Source organism: Streptopelia decaocto (assembly GCF_964273445.1).
Source record: "Streptopelia decaocto genome assembly, chromosome: 1".
NCBI lineage: Eukaryota > Metazoa > Chordata > Aves > Columbiformes > Columbidae > Streptopelia > Streptopelia decaocto.
In genome coordinates this window covers 94,426,542-94,446,986 of record NC_138663.1, presented here as the reverse complement: position 1 = coordinate 94,446,986, position 20,445 = coordinate 94,426,542, and the positions used below count along the sequence as shown (strand labels likewise).

The window sequence follows — 20,445 nt, the reverse complement described above, 5'->3', positions numbered from 1 at the left end:
AAACTACATAAAATTGAGGTAGCTTAGCTCAAGTGAAATAAAAAAATAACAGCTCTGGCTGTAAATCTGCTCAGGGAGATTTTTTGCTTTAAATGCACACCCTGGAGGCCACATTAAAAAAAAAAAAAAAAGTTCAGAAAAGACAGAAAGTCCCAGCATGGCTAAGTTGCAAAATAAAAGGGGATATTAGAAGTAAAAAGATATTTTTCCCCAAAGTTAGTCACATCTGAATGGTTGAAATATAGAGGAAATCACATTCTGGCAGTTAGAGGGAAATGTGAAACCAAGATAAGGCAGAACAAAAATGTTCTGAGGAGCATTTTGATTCATATAAGCATGGCTGAAGCTTTCTCCTGGCTTATTTTGATTCCCCATTTCATACAGCATGTGATCTGCTGCAGACTATCAATGGAATTATGACAGAGTCTATTAATATTGTTTGGAGAAAGATAACTCTGATGGGATTTCAGAGCCTCAATGCAGACCAGTAAATAATGTTCAGTTCTGCCTGCAATCAAAGGAGAACTTATTTTGGTAGAGTTCTTTCTGATGGTTTTATAAATTCACAGGAAGGAATCGAAAAACATCTGAAGCATCTTCATCTTTATAGGAAAAGAGGGATGGAACCACTCTTCTTGAAAATAAGGTTTCATTTCCCCCCCCGTTAATTTAAAGCATCTTTTATAATAGCTCCTGAATGTGTCATCTAGGTAATTATGGGATTTATTTTAAAAGTATTGCTTAAAAGCAAGATGCCATAATTATATGCACCTGAAGCTTTTTGAGACACAAATTACTGGCTACACTCCTAATAAAAGGCAGACTGTCCAGAGGTGTCCCAAATCATTGGGTTAATGACTTCAGCTCAGGAGGTCTTTTAGAAGGTATAATTAATGTCTCTAGTTGAAGGTATAGCCATAGTTCCAGCTGAGATTAATATCATGTATTAATTAGGACACAGAAAAACTGATGCCAAGTCACACTTAAAACCTTCAGAACCAGAATAGGACTGTTGTAATTTGTATTTATGCTTGCTAAAGGCTGTGTGTGTAAAGTCTCCTGACTTGTTACAGCTGAGATATTTTTCTTTTTAATATCCTTTTCAGTGTGATTCCTTCAAGCAAATAGCTGCTTGGGAGTTTCAGTCTTAATGAATAGCACGTGAATGACATAGGTGGCAATTGCTCAGCCTGCTGTGCTAAGCAGGGTGACATTTATATTGCTCTGCAAAATGTTGGCTGCTCACCTGCTGCTAGATCTGCTAGGGTCTTTTGTGGGTCAACGTGAGAGACATCTCTCTTCTAGAACCAGTTCTCCTGCTGGGAATGTGGACAGGTGCAACAACTCCCTTAAAGATGAAGTACGCCTGCCTACTGTCATAAAGCTTTCCCAATTAGGGACTGATCTTACTGGGCCTTACTGAGGCCTTACTGGGGCTCACTGGGAAGCAGGGTAAAATACCACCCTGAGTCTCCTCTAAGTATACTGTGCTTTTGTTCTCCTGTTAAAATCTCTGAGTTCTGTGGGCAGCAAAATGTCTTTCTGGGAAAATCCTTCTGGTAGGTATATATATCTTGTACATTTTCTTGCAAGAGATTCACTCTCTAATATGCTCAATTAAATGTCAGATGTTAAAGCTGTTAAGACAATTAAACATATGATGAAGTCATATTATTTCAGCAGAATATATATCTGTAAAATCAAGTTGGTGTGGTGGTGCCTTAGCTCTCTATCTGGTGACAGATAGGAGCAAATCAATTACAATATTGCTCTCTTATAGTAACAAATGGACTGTGAAGGCTTTAAGAGCTCAGGCTTTCCCTTTTCCCCAGACCCACAGGGTCTCAACCACAGCAGAAGTAGACAATACTAAGTTTAAGTAGTCCTACATGTATTGGGACTAATAGAGGCAAGCTTCCAATGGATTTGTGGATCATGGTTGACTGACTTTTCAATTGTATGAGACTAGGAATGTAGTTTGACCACACCTTATACTAGGTGTCCGAGAAAGAAAGAAAAAGTAGAAGAGGGAGTTGGAGGAGAAAGAGTCTGTGAGTACTGCAACTGAGTGGAACTTGAGAATATGTCTTTCAGATGTTTGAAAACCTGTGTGTAAAATTTTTACCAAAAAGAAATCATTTGGCCTGAATAGGATCTTGATTCTGGTTTAGTTTTCCCTGTTGCTGGAAATTCCACAGTGTTTTCCCCAGTATGCATTCTGTGATGTTTAAATTACTGTGCTAAGGATGCAGCCTTTCATCTAGTACAACCCCTTAAAGAACCTTACTTCTCTGTCTATTTCTATATGCTTTTTTTGGAGCTTGGGTACATCTGCAGTTTCAGCTGAAAGTACAAGTGATCTTAAAAGTCAGAGGGAAAGGATAGATGTATTTCCTCTGAACCTTTTCCTTAGGAAACTCACATGAAACAGGGCTACTTCGTGAGGACATAGGCATCTGTTTTGTAATTTTCATAGTTTCTTAAGCATTTTAGCTGAAGAGTGTGTTTTTCAATATAAGTTGACTAATCTATGCTTTTTTTTTTTTTTTTTTTCTTTCTGGAATTTGTACAGCCTATACTAAGTTTTACTGGAAATTTACACCTTAACAACTTTACTAACAGCTATGAATCTGACTGATGTTCATGATTCTGCTCTGTTGAAGTTAGATATAGGAGGCCCATTTGTAGCAGATGTAGTTAATCAGCAGACAGAGGAATTCATTATAGTACAAGTCGTTCAGACCGAAGATCCTGGATCAAGGAGAAGACGCCAGCAGCAGGTGATGGTCTTTACATTTTCTTTCACTTTTTGAGATGTGTTTTGTCACTTATATTTCTTCACCATTGTGTGGATTAAGTGGTCCTGCTTTTCCCTGCTGTGAAGTGTGTCAATGTCAGTATTATAAAACTTTTAGGATAAGAGGGAAGCTACATTTTCTTTTGTCTTTATAAGACTTCCTTTAGCTTCCCATATTAAAATTTTGTAATACTTATGTCCCTTGACTGACACTTAGCATGGAAGTTCTTGTGTTTAAAATTGGCAATGTTTCAAAGGTTGCCTTAGGAGGAAGAAATAAGTGTAAAGTGCTTTTTTGCACTCACTGAAATGCATTTTAACTTTTTTTTTTTTCAAATTATTTCCTCAAACATATGTCACATTTATTGGTTTTATTTTTCTTAAGGCTTTCTGAATGTTGATGTTGTTGTGGCAAGTTTCTGCTGCTCTCTCCCAGACAACTCAGTGAAGGAAGATCTTTTACAGCCTGTCATGTATATCACTGAAAAACAAAAATAAACTTTATCATTTAATAAATTGCATTGACGTACGAACAACTGCCTCTCATTCTGTATACATGACAGGATGGCCTGCTTCTACCTGTGACAGCACAGCTGAACAATTCTGACAGTATTCCTGTTTACATCTTGTCACTGTTTATCCCAAGCTAGTAATATAACCGTGATAGCCACTCACTCACTGCCCATACCCCCAAATAGGGGATGGAATCAAAAGGGAAGGGAGAAACTCATAGATTGAGATAAGCACAGTTTAATAAAATAACAATAATACTAATATACCACTACTACTACTGCTATATATAAAATGGAAAACAGAATATAAAGTAAAAGATGCTCAATGTAATTCTGACTGCACTGAGTGGCCAGTCCCAGGCAGCAGCACCCTGGCACTGAACAGCCAGTCCTGGGGGGAGAGAGAGACAAAAAGGCAGAATGAATCAGAGGTCTCTGCAAAATGGTAGAATGACAAAAAGCCAAACTAAAAGAAACTCCAAAACAGAACTCAAGGCAAAATGGAGCAGAACAGGAATGGGTTTCCATCTCCCCATAGCCAGAAAATCCAACTCTCTGTAAATATGAAGCATGATGCTGATGGGATGGAATACTCTTATTGATCAGTCTGGATGTCAGTCAAGCTCTGCCACATCTATGCCTCCTTCCTGGCTGCCTCACCCCTGTGGGCAGAGAGCTCAGAAAGGTTTTGGCTCCCAGACAGCAACTCCGATAACAGTAAGCTCTTACATTCTTTTTGTTCCAAACCAAAGACACTGGAAAGTTACTTGAAGAAAAACAGTAACTCTGTCCTGGGGTGTTATCTTCTTCTCAAACTAAATCCAAACAATGACAGTGCTAGCTACGAAGAAGAAAAGTTTCTAACTGCATGGAGAAATTTAACTTGCTTTCAGTCAAACCAGTACAAGCCAGTTTCACAGTCTACAGCAAAAGATTAATCCCACTACCTCAGCATGGCAAACAGTACCATAACGGCAATTACTCTCTTAAACAACCCAACCCCATGATGAGGAGGCTGCTGGAACCTGTGCTGGTGACAGTGATCCCCAAGGAGCCTTCATGCTGCTGTGGGGTGACCAGGGTACAGCCACCTGCAGCAGCTCACTTCTGCTGCCACACCAGTGGTGGTCCTGACATGACCAAAGGAGTAGGTGAACAAAAGAACCTTCCCTGCCTACATGCTTCTTAGACAATTTTCTGTGTCAGATGTTCCAAGCTGGCTGATTAAGCTGCTTTTTTTCTGCACTTTGTAGCCTACAGGGTCAGGACAGGCTCAAGATTTAGGCTACTATTAACCAAATTTGAAGGTTTTTAAAGTTCATTTTATTTAAAACAGGGAGAATATCTGTATATATATTTAATGAGTGTATTTGGCTAAACTTGCATGAATGTCAGTGTGTAGCAATAGACAGTTTCAGAAAGTGTTTATTTTCTGTAGGTTATTTGTTTCTTTTTACTAGAAGATATGGAAACTGGAATTTTTGTTTGCTGAAATTCTACCATGTCTTCTTCATAATGTCTGGGGGTATAATGTTGGTCCTGGACCTCTCATTGTTTTCATGTTACGTATGTTAGTTTTCTTCCCAGGCAGTCTTTGAGAGTGAACCATGTTGTTGTCTCTGAGCCTAGATGCTCCTTATATTCAATGCAGAAAGTATGATTTGACATCCCTGCTCTGGAGCCCCTCCTGGGGATATCTCTCATTCATTGATTGAGTGAGGGGATGATGATGTGTTTGCTCCAACCTGAGCACCTGTAACATACCTAATCAGGTGTAATAATTTAGGCTGGTATATGTAATGTCCTGTCCACAAAAAAATTCTCCTAAATGTACAGGAGAGAGAACAAAGAAGAATAAGTAGATCAGAGACATATCACTTCCACTGACTTTTGTTCATATATTGCCAAATGTGACTCTCTTGCAGGTGGTATACAACTGGTCCCTACCCTTAAGTTCAAGAAGAAATCAGCAAATCATCACATCTAGAACCTTTCAGATACCAAACAGGTCAGCTAAGAGAATGAAATATGAAATAATAGCTTATGTTGACTTGCCTATGAAGGAACAGATGTTTTAAAAATAATCTATCTCTGCCTGTTTCAGAGGGGCAGGAAAAGATGACTTCTTGTTGCTTTGTAAATGGATTTACAGGGCTGATTTGTACTTGAGTTACTTTCCAAATGATGTTATTTAGAGGGATAGAGTGAAAATGTTGGAAAAGTGTCTTGCAATTGTAAAGATACAACAATAGAAAATTATAATGCATAAATAAAGTTAATGGTAATTCATTCCAGAAATAAGAAAAAATACTCTTTCTTTCACCAGAGGTACCATCTTCATAAACATTCAAGCTTTTCTACAGGAGCCTAGAAGTGTTCCTCTCTCCATGAAACATCAATATGTTCATGCAAATATAGAGGCACAAGTAACAATTGCGTCCATCATCTTAGTAGGTGTCTACGTGCTGATCATACTGGAAGTAAGTCATGCTTAGTACTTTGATTTTATTTTCCTCCTCCATTGTAAATGGAGCACATGGAATGGTTTAATTCTGCATTTAATACACTTCTAAAATGTGTCTATGAATCCTTGCTGTACTGTCAGTGTTGCTAAGGGCATGAATTAGATATGCGCAAGGAAATTGTTCTGAATTGTAACTGATTTTGGTAAGTTACATTAACATTACAATGATACTGTGTATTTTTCTAGTAGGACCTATTAGTATTTCCATATTTTAACAGGATTATAGTTTGGCTGTGAGAGTGAAAATAAGTCTGGTTTATAAAAGATGCAGAAAACCTAAGTTAATTGTTTTTAAGATAAGGTAAAAGAGAAAAAGCTTTGGTTGTCACCCTCTCCAAGGCACCTTAAACTATGGATTTAGTGTAGTTTTAAAAGATTAAACTAAGCACACTTTTAAATGAGTGACATTTAGAAATTCTTTTACTGCATTATTTAAAGAGGCAATGGAGTCTGAATTAACATGAAGAAGTCACGGGCGAGGGAACTTTAAACATATATTGCAAGTTCATTCCAAAGCCTTGAGGTACCAAACCCAACAAAAATAACTTGCATCATCACTAAGGATGGAAAACATGTCAGCAACAGCATAGGACTGACTTCTTTGAACTGAAAACACTGTCTAATTATCATGAAATACAGAACAGATACAGGGGGGGCTTTTTTTTTTTTTTTTTTTTTTTTTTTTTAAATTTGTGTGAGCATCCACACTGGTAAGTCTACAAGGTGTTCCATAGTAAATATATCTGGCAGGCTAAGTTTTCTTCCACATCTCTTACGTATTTTAAGGTTTTCATCCTGTTACCCCTTGAAATGGTAAGATAGTAGAACAGCTTCTAATCAAACATCAATAATGGGTGTACACAACTTGGCAGATGCTTTAGACCTTTAGATTATGTTGTTCAGCAATGGTGATTTATTTATGAAAAGAAAACTGCCTCTATGTACTCTATAAATGAGCAAAGAGATATAATATTAAGTGTTGAAGGGGACTGGACTAGCTTTTATATATGTAGGTATGCAGCACAGTGACAAAAAAACTTAATACTTTAAAATGCAGCTTTTATTTTCAAAAAACCCCAACAATGCAAGCCTTTAGCAATTGCAAAACCATAAAGTTTTTTATCTGTATGTAAAAGGTGGTTTTATGTTTGCATCCTAGGAAGCTTCTTTGGAACAATTCATGTGTCAAATGAAACAGAGGCTTGAAATTGAAAAGCAAACCCGAGGAAAGCATGCATTTCTCTTTCATTTCTAAGAATAAAGCCATAAACCAAATCATTACCTTATTGTTTCTGTGAAAAGATCAGAGAAAAATTTCAGTTGTCAGAAACATTATTTTTGCAAATTAAAAGGTAGAAATAGATACTTAGAAGTAAAGGTTTTTGAATTATAAAACACAGAAAGTCACCTATTTTATCGTAATGTTAGCTGTTTTCTCCATAACATCTCTAGGAATGACAAATGCTATAAGCAGAGTAATTTTTAAACTATAAATATATAAGCTGGAAATTAGAAATAACTGTCATAAAACCAAAAATTGACTGTTTGGTTCCCTCATGGATGTATTGCAAGAGATGGATGTTAATATTGTTAGAATATGTAATAGTGGCTTACCTTATATTCAGTATTTATAACTTCAGTGCCTGAAGTCTTGCTTTCTCAACACATTGCACTCTATTCCATTAGCCATTTACACTGTTAAAAGAAATCAATTGGTGTTGCTGTAGGAGCAATCTCTCACGGATTTTAATTTTCAGTGTTGCTGCTCCCCATCTTTTATCAGTGTTTATTAGCTTCCTGTACTTTATTCATTGTCATTGGCAATACAGCTTCAACTTCAGACAGTGGGGACACACAAACAAATTTTAGAGCTATGTTTTCACATATTTTCTTATAACAATGAAGAAAGAAGAACCATTTTATCTGCTAAAACTCATAAGAGCCATGTGAAATCTTGCTCTTTCTGCATGGCCTTGTTCCCCAGATATGAACTTTAGATCTTCTGCCCACAACCTCCTCAAACCCACTGTTGTTATCTTTTAATCTTTCCTTCCCCTTCTCCCCTTGCCCTTTGCTACCTTAGTCACCAGGGAGTGTGCAGGAGAACAGGCTGCAAGGACTTCTGTCTCCTGCAGATACAGATGATGGAAAAGCGAATGAAGAGGTTGCAGCTTGAAAACAAAATGCATTTACTGTAAACTGTCATTGTCACCAAACTTGCACCACTGTAAAGACACAGAGTAAATTCTGCTTTGAGGCAACTGTTTGCCTCTCTGTTGGCATCAAATTTCTAGGAGGCCAATGTATGTCAAGTACCACTCCTTGTCAGTGAAACCTTATTGACTCAGGAAATGGTCTTCTTCAGAAAACACATTACGCTATTGAACATCATTTATTTTGGCTTTTATTTTAAGTGTTGCATTTGAAACCGGTTATGTGTTACGTATTCATAAAATACAAATATGTTTCTGGTTAAAAATGATGCCTCTTTTTCCTCTTTAATTTCTGATTTATTTTTTATGCTTACCACAAAGAATATTTTCTGATTTAATGATCCTACTCTGTCCCTTGAGTTTTTCGTATTTTGCTTTTAACTTCCTTCTGATGGACATCTCTTAGTTACATTTTCTGTTTGAAATCTGTGAGCTTTTTCCGCTCCCCCTGGCCCCGGCCCGCTATGTAATCATCCTTTTCTTCAGTAATTAGACATTAATTATCTTGAAATTGGTTTTTCTTCAAATATCGATCAATTCTCTCTTTACATTTAAGTCTTCTGTTCCCTCCCCTTCTCCCAGAGGAGAAAGGAGAAAAAAATTCTGCTTCTTGTATTTTTTAATTAATCTATTTTATAGACTTGTTGTACTTGGAAGCTTACACTACACAGGAAATTTTTAAAAAAAAAAGTTTGCTAAAAAAAGAAGAAGTATGCCAGGTTTACCTTTGTTGATCTCAACTCTATTGTCTGACACCTCAGGATTACTGAGGAACACAGGTAAGGTGAGCTATGTTTTCACATTGGTCTACAGGGACATCCTGTAAAAAGTGCAGATGTCAAGAGTCCTATGCTGTTGTCGCTGAACTAAATTAGGTCACAATATATTTGGTGATAGGCTCTTTTTGTTTTGATCCTCAAAATGTGTACCCTTTTTTGAATGAAAACTTGAAAAAAATGAAAGAAAAAAAACTTAGAAATTTAATTTTTACACTTTTCTGCTCCAAACATGTTAGTTCTTTCAGCTAAGAGTGCGTTTTGTCTTTTGCCTTCTTTGATTTCAATTATTTTTCCAGCAAAGCCTTTTTCCTGTGTATTTAACTCGAATGACTATTTACAGCCTGTTCACTCAGATTCAATAATGGCTGTTTCTGGTGATACAGCATGGTTAAGGAAATGCAGTGTAGACAACATCCCATCATTTCCTCTTTGCAATATCATAAGATATCTTAGATTTCTCTCCTTTTTCCTATATTTATGTATACAAAGAATGGGATAATACACTGGTTACCCAGAAAAGAAATCTATCTGCCTATCTGTATCTTAAAATACCTGTTAGTATTATAAAATTTTATTGGTATTTAGAAAAGTTTCTTGAGTTGATAAAGCTCTTATTAGTAATTGTTAACTGCACGTTTGCAGCTATGTTGTAGCTGCATTAATTAGAAATATGTAAGGAGGAATGTTAAATATTTATTATTAAAGGACAAAGCTCATTAATTTGAACGAATTATTGTGTGCACTTGTCCAATATTTTCCTTTAATAATATATTTGTTTTGTGTTCTGGCTTAAAATTGAGTGTTAGCTGTTTATGATACTTAAATGAGCCAGCAGAAACAAATGTGAAGGTAGTGCCCTTTTAAAAGCTATTTTATAAAACATTTTATTTAGTCGGGCAGAATAAAATTAATTTTATTAAATAAAAAAAAAAGGAAGATATACCAATAGAACATCAAATGGCAGAAAAGTGACACCAGCACGTATCAGAAATTCTATGAGAGCTTCAATAGGGTTTTTTTCATAGGAGTTATCATTTAGTGTCATATCCTGTCTTGCAGGTAGTACTAAGAAAGAATCTTGCCAGAATCTTTCAAATGGTATTTTAATGGTCTGACATCTTGAGTAACATTTACATGTCTGTATTTCTCCTTAAAACACAAATGCTAGAAAGTGCAAGATCTGGCCTTAAAAACTCTAGCTTCTTACTAGCATGAAGCATGGGCTTATAATCACAGTTTTTATTACTTTAATGGAAATGGAGAGTGGCAGTTTCTCTCCATGTTAATTTTCTATTATTAACAGGCTTAAATTATGAATAAATATCCCTTAAGCTTAATTTCTTTAACTCAAAGCAGAGTGACTTTTAATAATATCTAACCAGCAGAAATTAGCTGCAGAGAGCAGAACTTTTATGTGGTTCAATCTGATCATTTTTCTAGCTTTGTGGGCTGGCTGAACCAATGATTCCTCACAGGAAGCATTTTTACAAATGAAATCAGATATTTGTTATTACTGCTGTCTACATTCTCATAGTCCAGTTTTTGCTTATTTCCAGTAATGAGGCTATTTATTTGCATGTGAAAAATGATGCTTCAGAGAGGGACTAGGAAAACAGAAGAAATATTAACTGCTATACAAAACATGATGCTAAGTGATGGCAATAGACCACTCTTAATGGAGAATTTTTCTGACGAAGAAAGTCACAGAAAGCAGTGATCAGCTTACTCAGCATGGATTCTTGCTTCCCATCCATTCTCATATTGATCTGTCTTTAAGTACAGACAGAGAAGAATGTGGATTAGAGTGTTCCTACCTCAACATATATACTACTGAAAGATCAGTAGAAAAGGGACAGAAGAAAATCCATAACCTTTATTGGAAAAGAAGGTGTAAAAAAGAAAATTGTAGCTGCTGCTCTACCCAGACTTTTTGGGAAAGAATATATTCCTGCTGATATTATTTCCAGTCGTGCAAGGATGGATGGAAAAATTATGAAGAGGAATTAAAATGCTGTGGTAGAGGTTGGCAGAAAATTAGAGGCAGATTATCAGAACAAATGATCTATCCTCTTTGGTGAAGACTCCGCGACATACCTCACTGGGCAAGAACAAAAGTTTGCCCTCTTCTGCTCTCATTTGTCAGGGGGTGCAAAAGAGCCCAGGATTGGGGCAGAGCAGGAAAGTCAGTGTTGCTGGGTGGGCTGGCCACCTTCCGTCAAGGCAAGGATGCTCTCCTGCACACTGAGCCTTCCTTGAGAGACTACTGGTCCTGACCAGGGGAGAGAGGAGGCTGCCTTGATATTGTCTTGGTTATTTGCAGTGTTTTACAGTGAGGCAGAAATGAAGCCAAGAGAGAGGGCCTGGAGAATGAACTTCGCAGCGCAAGGCAGAATTAATGAATGCTGTGACTCTAGGGGTTGCATGGAACATAAATCCAATGTAGTGAAGCCTAAACCACAAAATCCAGTAGAAAAACTTAGCATGAAGAAAAATCTAGCTCCCTCTGGAGCAAGCTAGCTGCATCCTCCCTGGCCAGCATGTGGTTGTGGGTCTGTTTTGGAGTCCCCATAACCCTAAAACACCATTACCATTCAGAAGTGTACTTTTGTTTGTTTTCCCCCAGCTGAAAATGTGCAATAAAATGGCAGTCTTGTAGTTCCCATGAAAAATGCTTTTAGAACATAAACTGAAGATTTGCATTGAGAATGGTATCAAGGCACATGGAGCACATGGAGGCAGCAAAGCCTGCTGAGATACGTATGGGAGAACAAGGGGATCAAGATGATCCATTCAGCCTGCCCCCTAGAGTGCAATATTCACCAAATGGTACCCTAGATGTTGTGCGAGAGAGAACAGGCTGTGACTGAGCTAGCAATTAAGCACTGTGGTCTGAGAAGGCTTACAGTCATTCCCTGCCTTTCTCTGATTTAGATGGAAGGTGTGATCTCTGTGCATTTTGGCCTCCATGCACTTTCAGAGGTTTAAAATGACTTTAAAGCAGCTGTGCAGGAGCGTTACAAGTTGCTTCTTATGAGGAACTGTAGATTAGTACCCCAGAGGTACCAGGATTTGAGTAGAGCAGAGCCACTGCCATCAATGAGGAGGCTCTAACAGGACAGAACTGGCTACAGGCATTTTTACCTGTTGTAACTGCAACAAAGGAAGTATAAAGGAAGCAGAGTGCTGTGAAACAAGGACAGCATAAGTTTAAATTCAAACAAAAATGCAGCATAACAACTAGCAAAATCCTCAGCTGGATCTCAGCTTGATATGTTCTAACAACGGTTTTGTATTATTAATCCAATATGAATATTGGTTTTACACTGACTATTGCCTGTTCAATTGTTTCATCTGTCTTGGTAGAAGTCTGGCTGTGCTCTGTCTATATATGCTTTAAGGTAAAAGTTTTCATTTTGGGTGCTATGGTACTACTGTAGTATGTAAATTTACCTTGATAAAGAACTTAGTGGGAAAAATCTGCCACTGGATGGTGCTGGTTGCTATTCTAAGGACTCCATAGGATTTTCTGCTTTAAAAGATGCAGTCACCAATGGTCCACTTTTCACAGAATGCAATTTTATGAAATAATGGGAGTCACATTTTCAACACTAAGTGTAAAAACTGATTCCCACATGTCCATTTTCTATTTTCTATTGTTTTTTTAAAACAAATTTTGAGCTGTATTTTGTTCAAGTTGTGAAAGACTGTCAAGCACAAATGTGTTGCCCTGTCTTGCATATTCTATATTTCTCCTTTCTGTTTGAGACAGGCAATAGAACATTAAATTAGCTTAATTGAATGCTGCTGTTCAGCTTCTACCCTGCCTGCGGCAACCAGAGGGGTAGAGAGCAATGAAGTCTTAAAATTTTAACAACGTATTAGAACACACACACACTTCTAATGCACACAAACAGGGACAAGAACCGCTCAGCTTCTTTTGGGGCCTCAAAATGCTGTCTTACTTCAGCAAGAGCAAGGGACAAAAAGAATGAAGAAACTTAAGAGAGTGTAGGGGGTAGGCTTGGAGGTGCCATGGCATGATCTAAAGAGGGAAAAATAAACCAACCACAGAACAAAACTGGAGTGAGAAAGAGAAGAGATGTCAGGGAAGAAAGACTCTCAGAGGAACTGCTGGATAGAGCAGAAACCTCCCTTTACAAGGTAATGGCAAGTGCTGCAGTTTGCTGTACTGTCGTTCGTAGTGCATGGGTGTAATTCTGTATGGTCCTATTTGTCCTATTACCCTAACATTAAAAGAAAGCTGACAAAGATTCACACAGGGAAAGTAAAATAGGTTTGCCCCTCACTTTTGTGATTTGTTACATGTAATTTCTTTACCAGAAATTCACAATCTCACTGGCTTTGAGGATACCAATATAACTAGGGAAACAGAGATGGTGGTATCTTTTTCAGTTTCAGAAAACATTCTGAAACTGAAAATATAATGAGGGTCTTGCAGGCTCCACAAAAAATGCTTTTAGGACACAAAAATGAGGGTCTGCATTGGGAATGGTGTCAAGACCCATGGAGTGGATGGAGGCAGCAAGGCCTGCTCAGATAGGTACTGAAGAACTGGACTGACCTTTGCAAAGGGTTTTATAAGACTGAAAGCTTGTTGCCAGGCCGTCCTGTCAATATACAATGCCTTTGGTCATATCAGCCTACAGTAGCAGTCTGTTATCAGCAGTATCATCTTCTCGGCAGCAACATTAGTCCTTTACTGGCTCACGACCAGATCTCTCTACTTTAGTCATAGAGCAAACGCTTTTTGTAGCTAAAATATTACAGTAGTGAGGTGCCTTGGCACATAAAAACGATCACCATCCTGTCTTTCCGCAGGGCTCACCTTTCTTTTAATCTGACCTGACTCAAGGCCCTTATTTACAGAACATCAACTCTCTCTGTGCCTCTGTCCAATTTCACATCAAGATGAAACCTCCAAATTCATAGCAAAGAAAACCACTCACTTTTAAAATTTGATTCTGAGGGGCTTTTGAACTGTCACATGTTACTGGATATTCCCTTTCTGGTGTTTCCTGGAGGTGTATAAAAATAATTTTCTTACATCAGAGCCATCCCTACAGGTAGAGGCTGGAATGATATGGTTTTGACAAACGACTCTTATTTGTATCAATCTGATAGAAATATTTCCTAGGTATGATGCTATATCTTTTCGTGCTTAGTTCTTATCAACAATATTCTGAGGTTGGAGACTATTTCAAAGCCAGTATCAGCTTAGAAGTCAAGCAGTTGTTTCAACCCTCATCATAAAGAAATAAACCCTCTTCTGGATCCTCTGGCCAACATCTGTACAAATGCTTTTTCCCTCCTTCCTTCCTGGCTCTATATACTTTCTCCAGCTTTGCTTTCTACCCCCAAGTTTGCAAAGCATTAAAATATGAGGGTTTCAATAGTCTTACTAATCTCATACAGTAAGGATATGTTTACCCATTCATCATTTGAGGGTTACTTTAAGCCAGTTAGTTCAATGTCCCATAACAGCATTTAGCCCGTTCAGTTTTCTCTACAAACAGTAAGCAGTGATGTCATGGGGGAAGAAAGCTCACAGTGAAAAGTTTGCAAATTGTACAAATTGTTCACTTTTACAGAGCTACAGAGTAACAAAGACCTTTGCAGAATCTAGTATTGACTTATAGCTTTTCTATAGAGGAAAGAGGATTGTATTAATCAGATGTTTTATTCACAGAAAATAATTTTGTCTTCTTAAGACTCTCCCTGCCCTTGCTATGCATTTTTTTTTTACATATACAAAGAACTGATGTTAGCTGATGACACTCAATGTAGTTACTTAATCACAGAATTTCAGGGATATCTTTCCTAGACAAAACTCCCAAGACATCCCTGTCATGTATTTCTTAGCCTGTTCAGTCAACATACCATACAGGGAGGTAAAAGTGAACTAACAAAGATGTTAAATTGTGTTGGATGCCATATAGTATTAGAGAATCACAGAATGTTTGGGGTTGGAAGGGACCTCTGGAGATCCTCTAGTCCAACCCACCTGTGCAGATCACACAGGAAGGTGTTCAGGCAGGTTTTGAATATCTGCAGAGAAGGAGACTCCACAACCTCTCCGGGCAGCCCATTCCAGTGCTCTGGCACCCTCACAGTAAAGAAGTTTCTCCTCATATTCAGATGGAACCTACCGCCTTTCAGTCTGTGTCCATTGCCTCATCCTCGTTACTTTTAATCACATTCTCTTTAAGATAGCCATCTTATGTATTGCCATCTTATGTTTGAAATGTTGCATTAGGACTTGGCAGATTGCTGCCTTCTATGCCTTTCCCTTAAGGCAGGGTTGTTTATACCATTACTTTCTTCATTGACATTGAATCAGAACAAGCAATTTGGCACGCTCTTTGAGTGAAAATGAATATTATAACAGAATGTCATAGATCGGTGCTTTCTTACCTTGGGGTTGTGTAGATGTTCTTCAGGAGTTACAGGGCTTGCTATACAATCTACTGTTTCTATTTAAAAAAACCCAAGTCTTTTATAGTTGAGAATTTGCCTGTAAAAGAGCATATTGAATGTGTGTTGAATGTTATTTTTACAGAGTTACAGGGATCAGACATTTATTGTGAGATTTATAACAGTGCATGTTAATGTTTCCAGGTCCACAAACCTCTCTAGTCTGTGCTCTTTACTGATCTTGGGCAAGTATTTCATACATATGGTAGTACTATTACACTGAAGCAATACTGAATTGTTGTAAAAATTGTATAAGCCTTCCTTTCCCTTCCCTTCCCTTCCCTTCCCTTCCCTTCCCTTCCCTTCCCTTCCCTTCCCTTCCCTTCCCTTCCCTTCCCTTCCCTTCCCTTCCCTTCCCTTCCCTTCCCTTCCCTTCCCTTCCCTTCCCTTCCCTTCCCTTCCCTTCCCTTCCCTTCCCTTCCCTTCCCTTCCCTTCCCTTCCCTTCCCTTCCCTTCCCTTCCCTTCCCCCATTTTCTTTTCAAGCAAGGCATACTTAAGTTTAGTGATGAAGTTGTGACATGTTTTGGCTTACAATAGTGAGTCTTATTATAAGATTTTCTAAATATTTAACCTTAGTGTAAAGTCTTAGTTTATGATTCTCATGGCTGCATGTATAGAATACAGATAGATAGTACCCTAATCTGCAGACAAACATATAAATAGCTGTACTTGCTGTCACTGATTTTTGGGATGTTTGTAGTCACTTTGGGATCCTTCATGCTCATCATCTTTCAGCAGCTGTACCCTATGCACTTGCCTCAAGAGCTGCTTCACTCCATCGCCGAATACTGCATCAGTATAAGTCATACTTTCTAAACTATGTCAAACAACTCCCTTTTGCTTCATTAAAATCCCTACAGAATTTACTTGCCACTACTTAACTAAGTAATTCTAAGGCAATTAATTTTTCCATTATCATTCATTTTACACTAGCTGTTGAGGCACATCCCCTGCAAGGGGTTCCCATGTGCTGGGAAGAGTGTCCCGCAGCTGAAGAAGCTGCAGAACTGCTTCTGCAGAGCTCCTGCAGGGAGCAAATCAGGGGGAGGAGGGTAAAGCATCAGCTGCCATCACCAGCTGAATGAGGGAGATAAGTTGCTATGCCTTCACTAACTGGTACTGGTTAGGCTGTCTCTACAACATAGGTGACCATGAAGAATATCAAGTAAATATGTCTGACTCTATTGACCTTCCTTTTAAGCTGCTCTGCTCATCTGTACATGACTATATCATGTATTTCTTGTCTATTTGGTCATGTTCTCTCCAAATTGTGCAATTTGCCAGAACTAAAGCAAATTTTCATGAGCTGAGAATTTGTTGCCATTCAGCTTTGAAGTGGATCTACTGCAAGGCGGAGTTCAAACTACTCCAAGTCTTTTTTTGAACCTTGTTTTTTCCTGACATAAGCCCAAATTTTCAGTTATGCTTCTTAACAGAGTTAGGAAAAATTACCTAAGTTAGTTTGCTAAATTATGATTTATTTTTTTTTTTTCCTGCAAATTTCATCTTTGATTTCAGCTTCTGGTACCAGTTTCAGACTTTGGCATTGATTTTCCAAACTGTAAGTGGATCATATATGTATAATATAAAAGCCTGAAGTTTCGTCTGTGTCCTGCTAAAAGAGCTGGAATAGTTCAAGGCAATGCAGAGCACCAAAATTTATAAAGTATATGACAGCAAATGATAAGATAGTGGCTGTTGAGGGATCTGACTGAGGAACATGTTCCCAGAGGCAGTCAGACTAATACTTTATTATCTTTAGGAAAAAATAACTTTTTGTCTTTGGAAAAAAACCATCTTCCACTGGTGGGGATATCTTCTTTTAACCCAATAAACCCTATTAAAACATAAAAAGGAATATATATATAAAACATAAAGTCAGAAAAAACCTATCCCGGCACAAATTTTACCCCCTTCTCTCTCTCCCTATTCCCTGAGAATAAAGACTTGAATTAGTAAATTTATAGCGTCCAAGAGGAATGTGGCTGTTGGTTTTATAGGGAAGGTCTCAGCTACTCTGGAGGAAGGTGGAATATGAATAAAAGCCATATGTGGATATAGGCTTAGGGATTACTGTCTCCTGTTGAAATGTAGCAGTGCTGTCACTCTATCACATGAAATTTAATTTCTCAGTAAAAGAAGTAGTTAAATGCAACAGGCTTCACTGGTGAAAAAATGGATTAGAAATGAACTGGGGCTACATTTGAGGCTTTACATTATAGCCACTGACAGTCATCTTTCAACTGCCATTTATCACTTTTAAAGAAGGACTCGTGGAAATAAAATATTTGTTATGATGTATCATTTATCAAATATCTTCAGAAACACATTTTGGAAATATGCATGCCCTTTATTGCAGCTGGGAAATGTATGCTCTGAAATAGCACAGATATCACCATTCAATTGACTTTAAAGAATTTTCTTTTACCTCCTGGAGCCCTGTACAAGATAAAGTGTTTGGAATTTTGGATCACTTTTATGATGCTGCTGTTGTAGTTTACCAAAAGATTTGCTGAACTCTGGACAAATATTCCAAAGCACTCTCAGATAGATAAAGAAATGTGAATCAGGAGAAGGTCTAGCTTGTCTAAATCCAGGTTGCGTTATAGCTCTGGAAATTTATATTTTTAATTTATATCAAGCACAAAGACTTGTGGCATAAATTATTTGGGTTGCTTTCATTTCTTCCCTTAAAATTAACTCCTTAATTAAGAGTATGGAAGGTAACACACAGAACTGGCATTCAACATGTGTTTATCATACCATGGGCAATCATGAGACAAACTTTTTACAGATAACTATGAAACAAAATTGCTATAGAAGGTTTTTCTAATATTTTCCTTTTCTGATTTGACCCTATAACATGAACCTATGATGTTGCTATCACCAACACCTACGTTATTGATGTTATTTTTGATAACCTCCATTGTTGCAGCTTTGGGTATTTTCAATACTTTTACAAAATCCTGTGAATATCCATTCCCTTTTTTGAAATCCTTTTGGCTTTCAGCCTGGTGATATCCTGTCTCGGTGAGCTCCATGACTGAGTTGTGCATTGTAAAGAGTGAATCTGGGCTGTGTTGTTTTCAGAGACAGTTTGTATTGAGATAACTCTTCCTTTGTAAAAGGCAAGCACCATCCTTTGTTCTTTAATTAAGTCAGCACTTCCGTACATTCTTCAGAAAACAATGAATATGATGTTGATGTTGAAAACACCCCTTCCATGAAGAGACTGAAAAGTTTGTAGTTGAGTTGTGGGATGAGGAGCTCTAGCATGAAAATGTGTAGCCTAAAAGCTTTGTATCTTCCTTGTCTTTGCTGCCTCTTTTTGTCTCAGTGGCCATTGTTTGTATTTTTTTTTTTTTTTTTTAAGAAACCTTCCAGGCAAATGATGCAAGGAAATTTTATAATAATTACATTTTACATTGGAATGTGAGGATCCAATTGTGAGATGGAAGAAATAGCAAGAAAAAATAAGGTCACTTTGGTATGTGTCTTTGACAACATAAGAAGGACTAGAGAGTGTGGCAGCATGTGAGGACATATTTATGTGCAAGGCTGTTGAGAGATGTGCTGGATGGAAAAAATTTTAGCGACGGTTTTTGTCAAAGGAACGAGTACTGTGTAGTTGAAGAGTGGTCCAGGCAAGAGGTCATCAGTGCTGGGAGATAGATTTTGAAAAAGAGAGATGAAATAGAGAGGAAAATGTAGGTACTGTAATAAGATCCACAAAAAGTATCAACTATTTCAGTGTCTTTGATGAGGACACATTATGCTGAGTCTTGTACATGCGTTCCGCGGCTCTTGTTACTGAAGGAACTTTTAGCCCATCATTTCCTTCTGCTTTCATTCCTAGCTTGTAAAATGAAAACTCTACCCAGTCAGGCTGATGCATCCAGTCCAAATTTGTGATCTTATAGGTGATTCCTATTTGAAAGAGAAACTCATTGTGAATCAGGGTTCTTTCAGCATAATTACCTTTGCTTACAAGAGAGTGCACAAAGGTATGCACTTTCTCAAGCATGAGAAGGATCAAATAAATACAGATAATTTCTCACTTCATCTTTCAAGATGTCTTTAGATTCAGAAGTCCATCAAATCTCTCGGCTTTCCTGTGGTTAAATATCTGTGTTGATTTATTTCTGAGCTCTTTCAATTCTGTACCTGAGCTTTTATTTATGGATCCACTCTGAGATTCATCCTGAAATGATATTCATCCTCCTTCCAGGCTTCAAAAGGGTTTGTGCCAGGTCCATACTATTTTCCAGGAGAATAATAATGGAATTTTACCTAATATAATGCCCTCCAAATGTAGGAACTGTGGTTCAAATAGTATCACAGCTTACAACCTGTATCTCTTAATGTCTCCATTTGTAACCTTTTAAAAATGCTTTTACAAATACATTATTTGTTTAGGATTTGCTTAATGTGAAAAGAAAATTAAAGAGTAATCCATTATTTCTTGAATTTCCCCCAATCTAAACTTTTGAATATTTACATGCCTCAGAGTTTACAGAAGTGTGTTTTCTAGGCTTCAGGTTACTGTATAACTTCAACTGGTTAGTTTGCTGTAATGAAGAGTTGTACATTTGACAAGTGTTTTATAATAGACCCTTGTACCTGAACAGTCTTTTTTTTCATTCTTCAGGATATACTTTTGCATATCCTTCTTGAAAAATCACCAGTATGAAGGAACTGACAGATTATTCCATTTGTACAGCATTTTCCCCCATCTTTCTGTAGAAATCAAAGCAATTTTCACCCATAGGTGACAGCAAACTCTTGGAAATAGAAAATGCAGTCAACCCAATGCATGCAATTAAGTATAAAATGATGACAGCGAAAGTGCTTGTGTGGTAGTGTACAAAAAATCAAAACCAAATCAAATCGCAGAAAACCCATGGTATCTTTCTGAGAACTGCAAAAGAGCTGTCTAACGTGGGTGGTGATTAGGTGAGGAGAAAGCTTCCAGTCTGAGGACAGCTGAGGATTCCCCAGCAGCTTCCCCTTGAATTTATTTTGCCCTGGCAAGAAGCTATCTCCTTCCCTAACCAACACCTTTCCTTCGTGTCTTTTATTGGAGGGAGCTGTAAGACCTGGTTACTGCACCCCATCGTCAGCCACAAG

The 20,445-nt window shown here is 37.7% G+C and overlaps 1 protein-coding gene across 1 annotated transcript in view; it reads left to right on the top strand.

Moving 5' to 3' along the window:
• Positions 1-20,445, top strand: part of OCA2 (OCA2 melanosomal transmembrane protein) — a gene marked incomplete at its 5' end in the record, with an annotated part of 179,585 nt that overhangs the window by 36,897 nt on the left and 122,243 nt on the right. Inside the window, 3 exons of the mRNA XM_082057575.1 lie at positions 2,623-2,780; positions 5,235-5,317; positions 5,636-5,789. Of these exons, the coding sequence (XP_081913701.1) occupies positions 2,623-2,780; positions 5,235-5,317; positions 5,636-5,789 (395 nt within the window). The remainder of the gene's footprint in view (positions 1-2,622; positions 2,781-5,234; positions 5,318-5,635; positions 5,790-20,445) is intronic.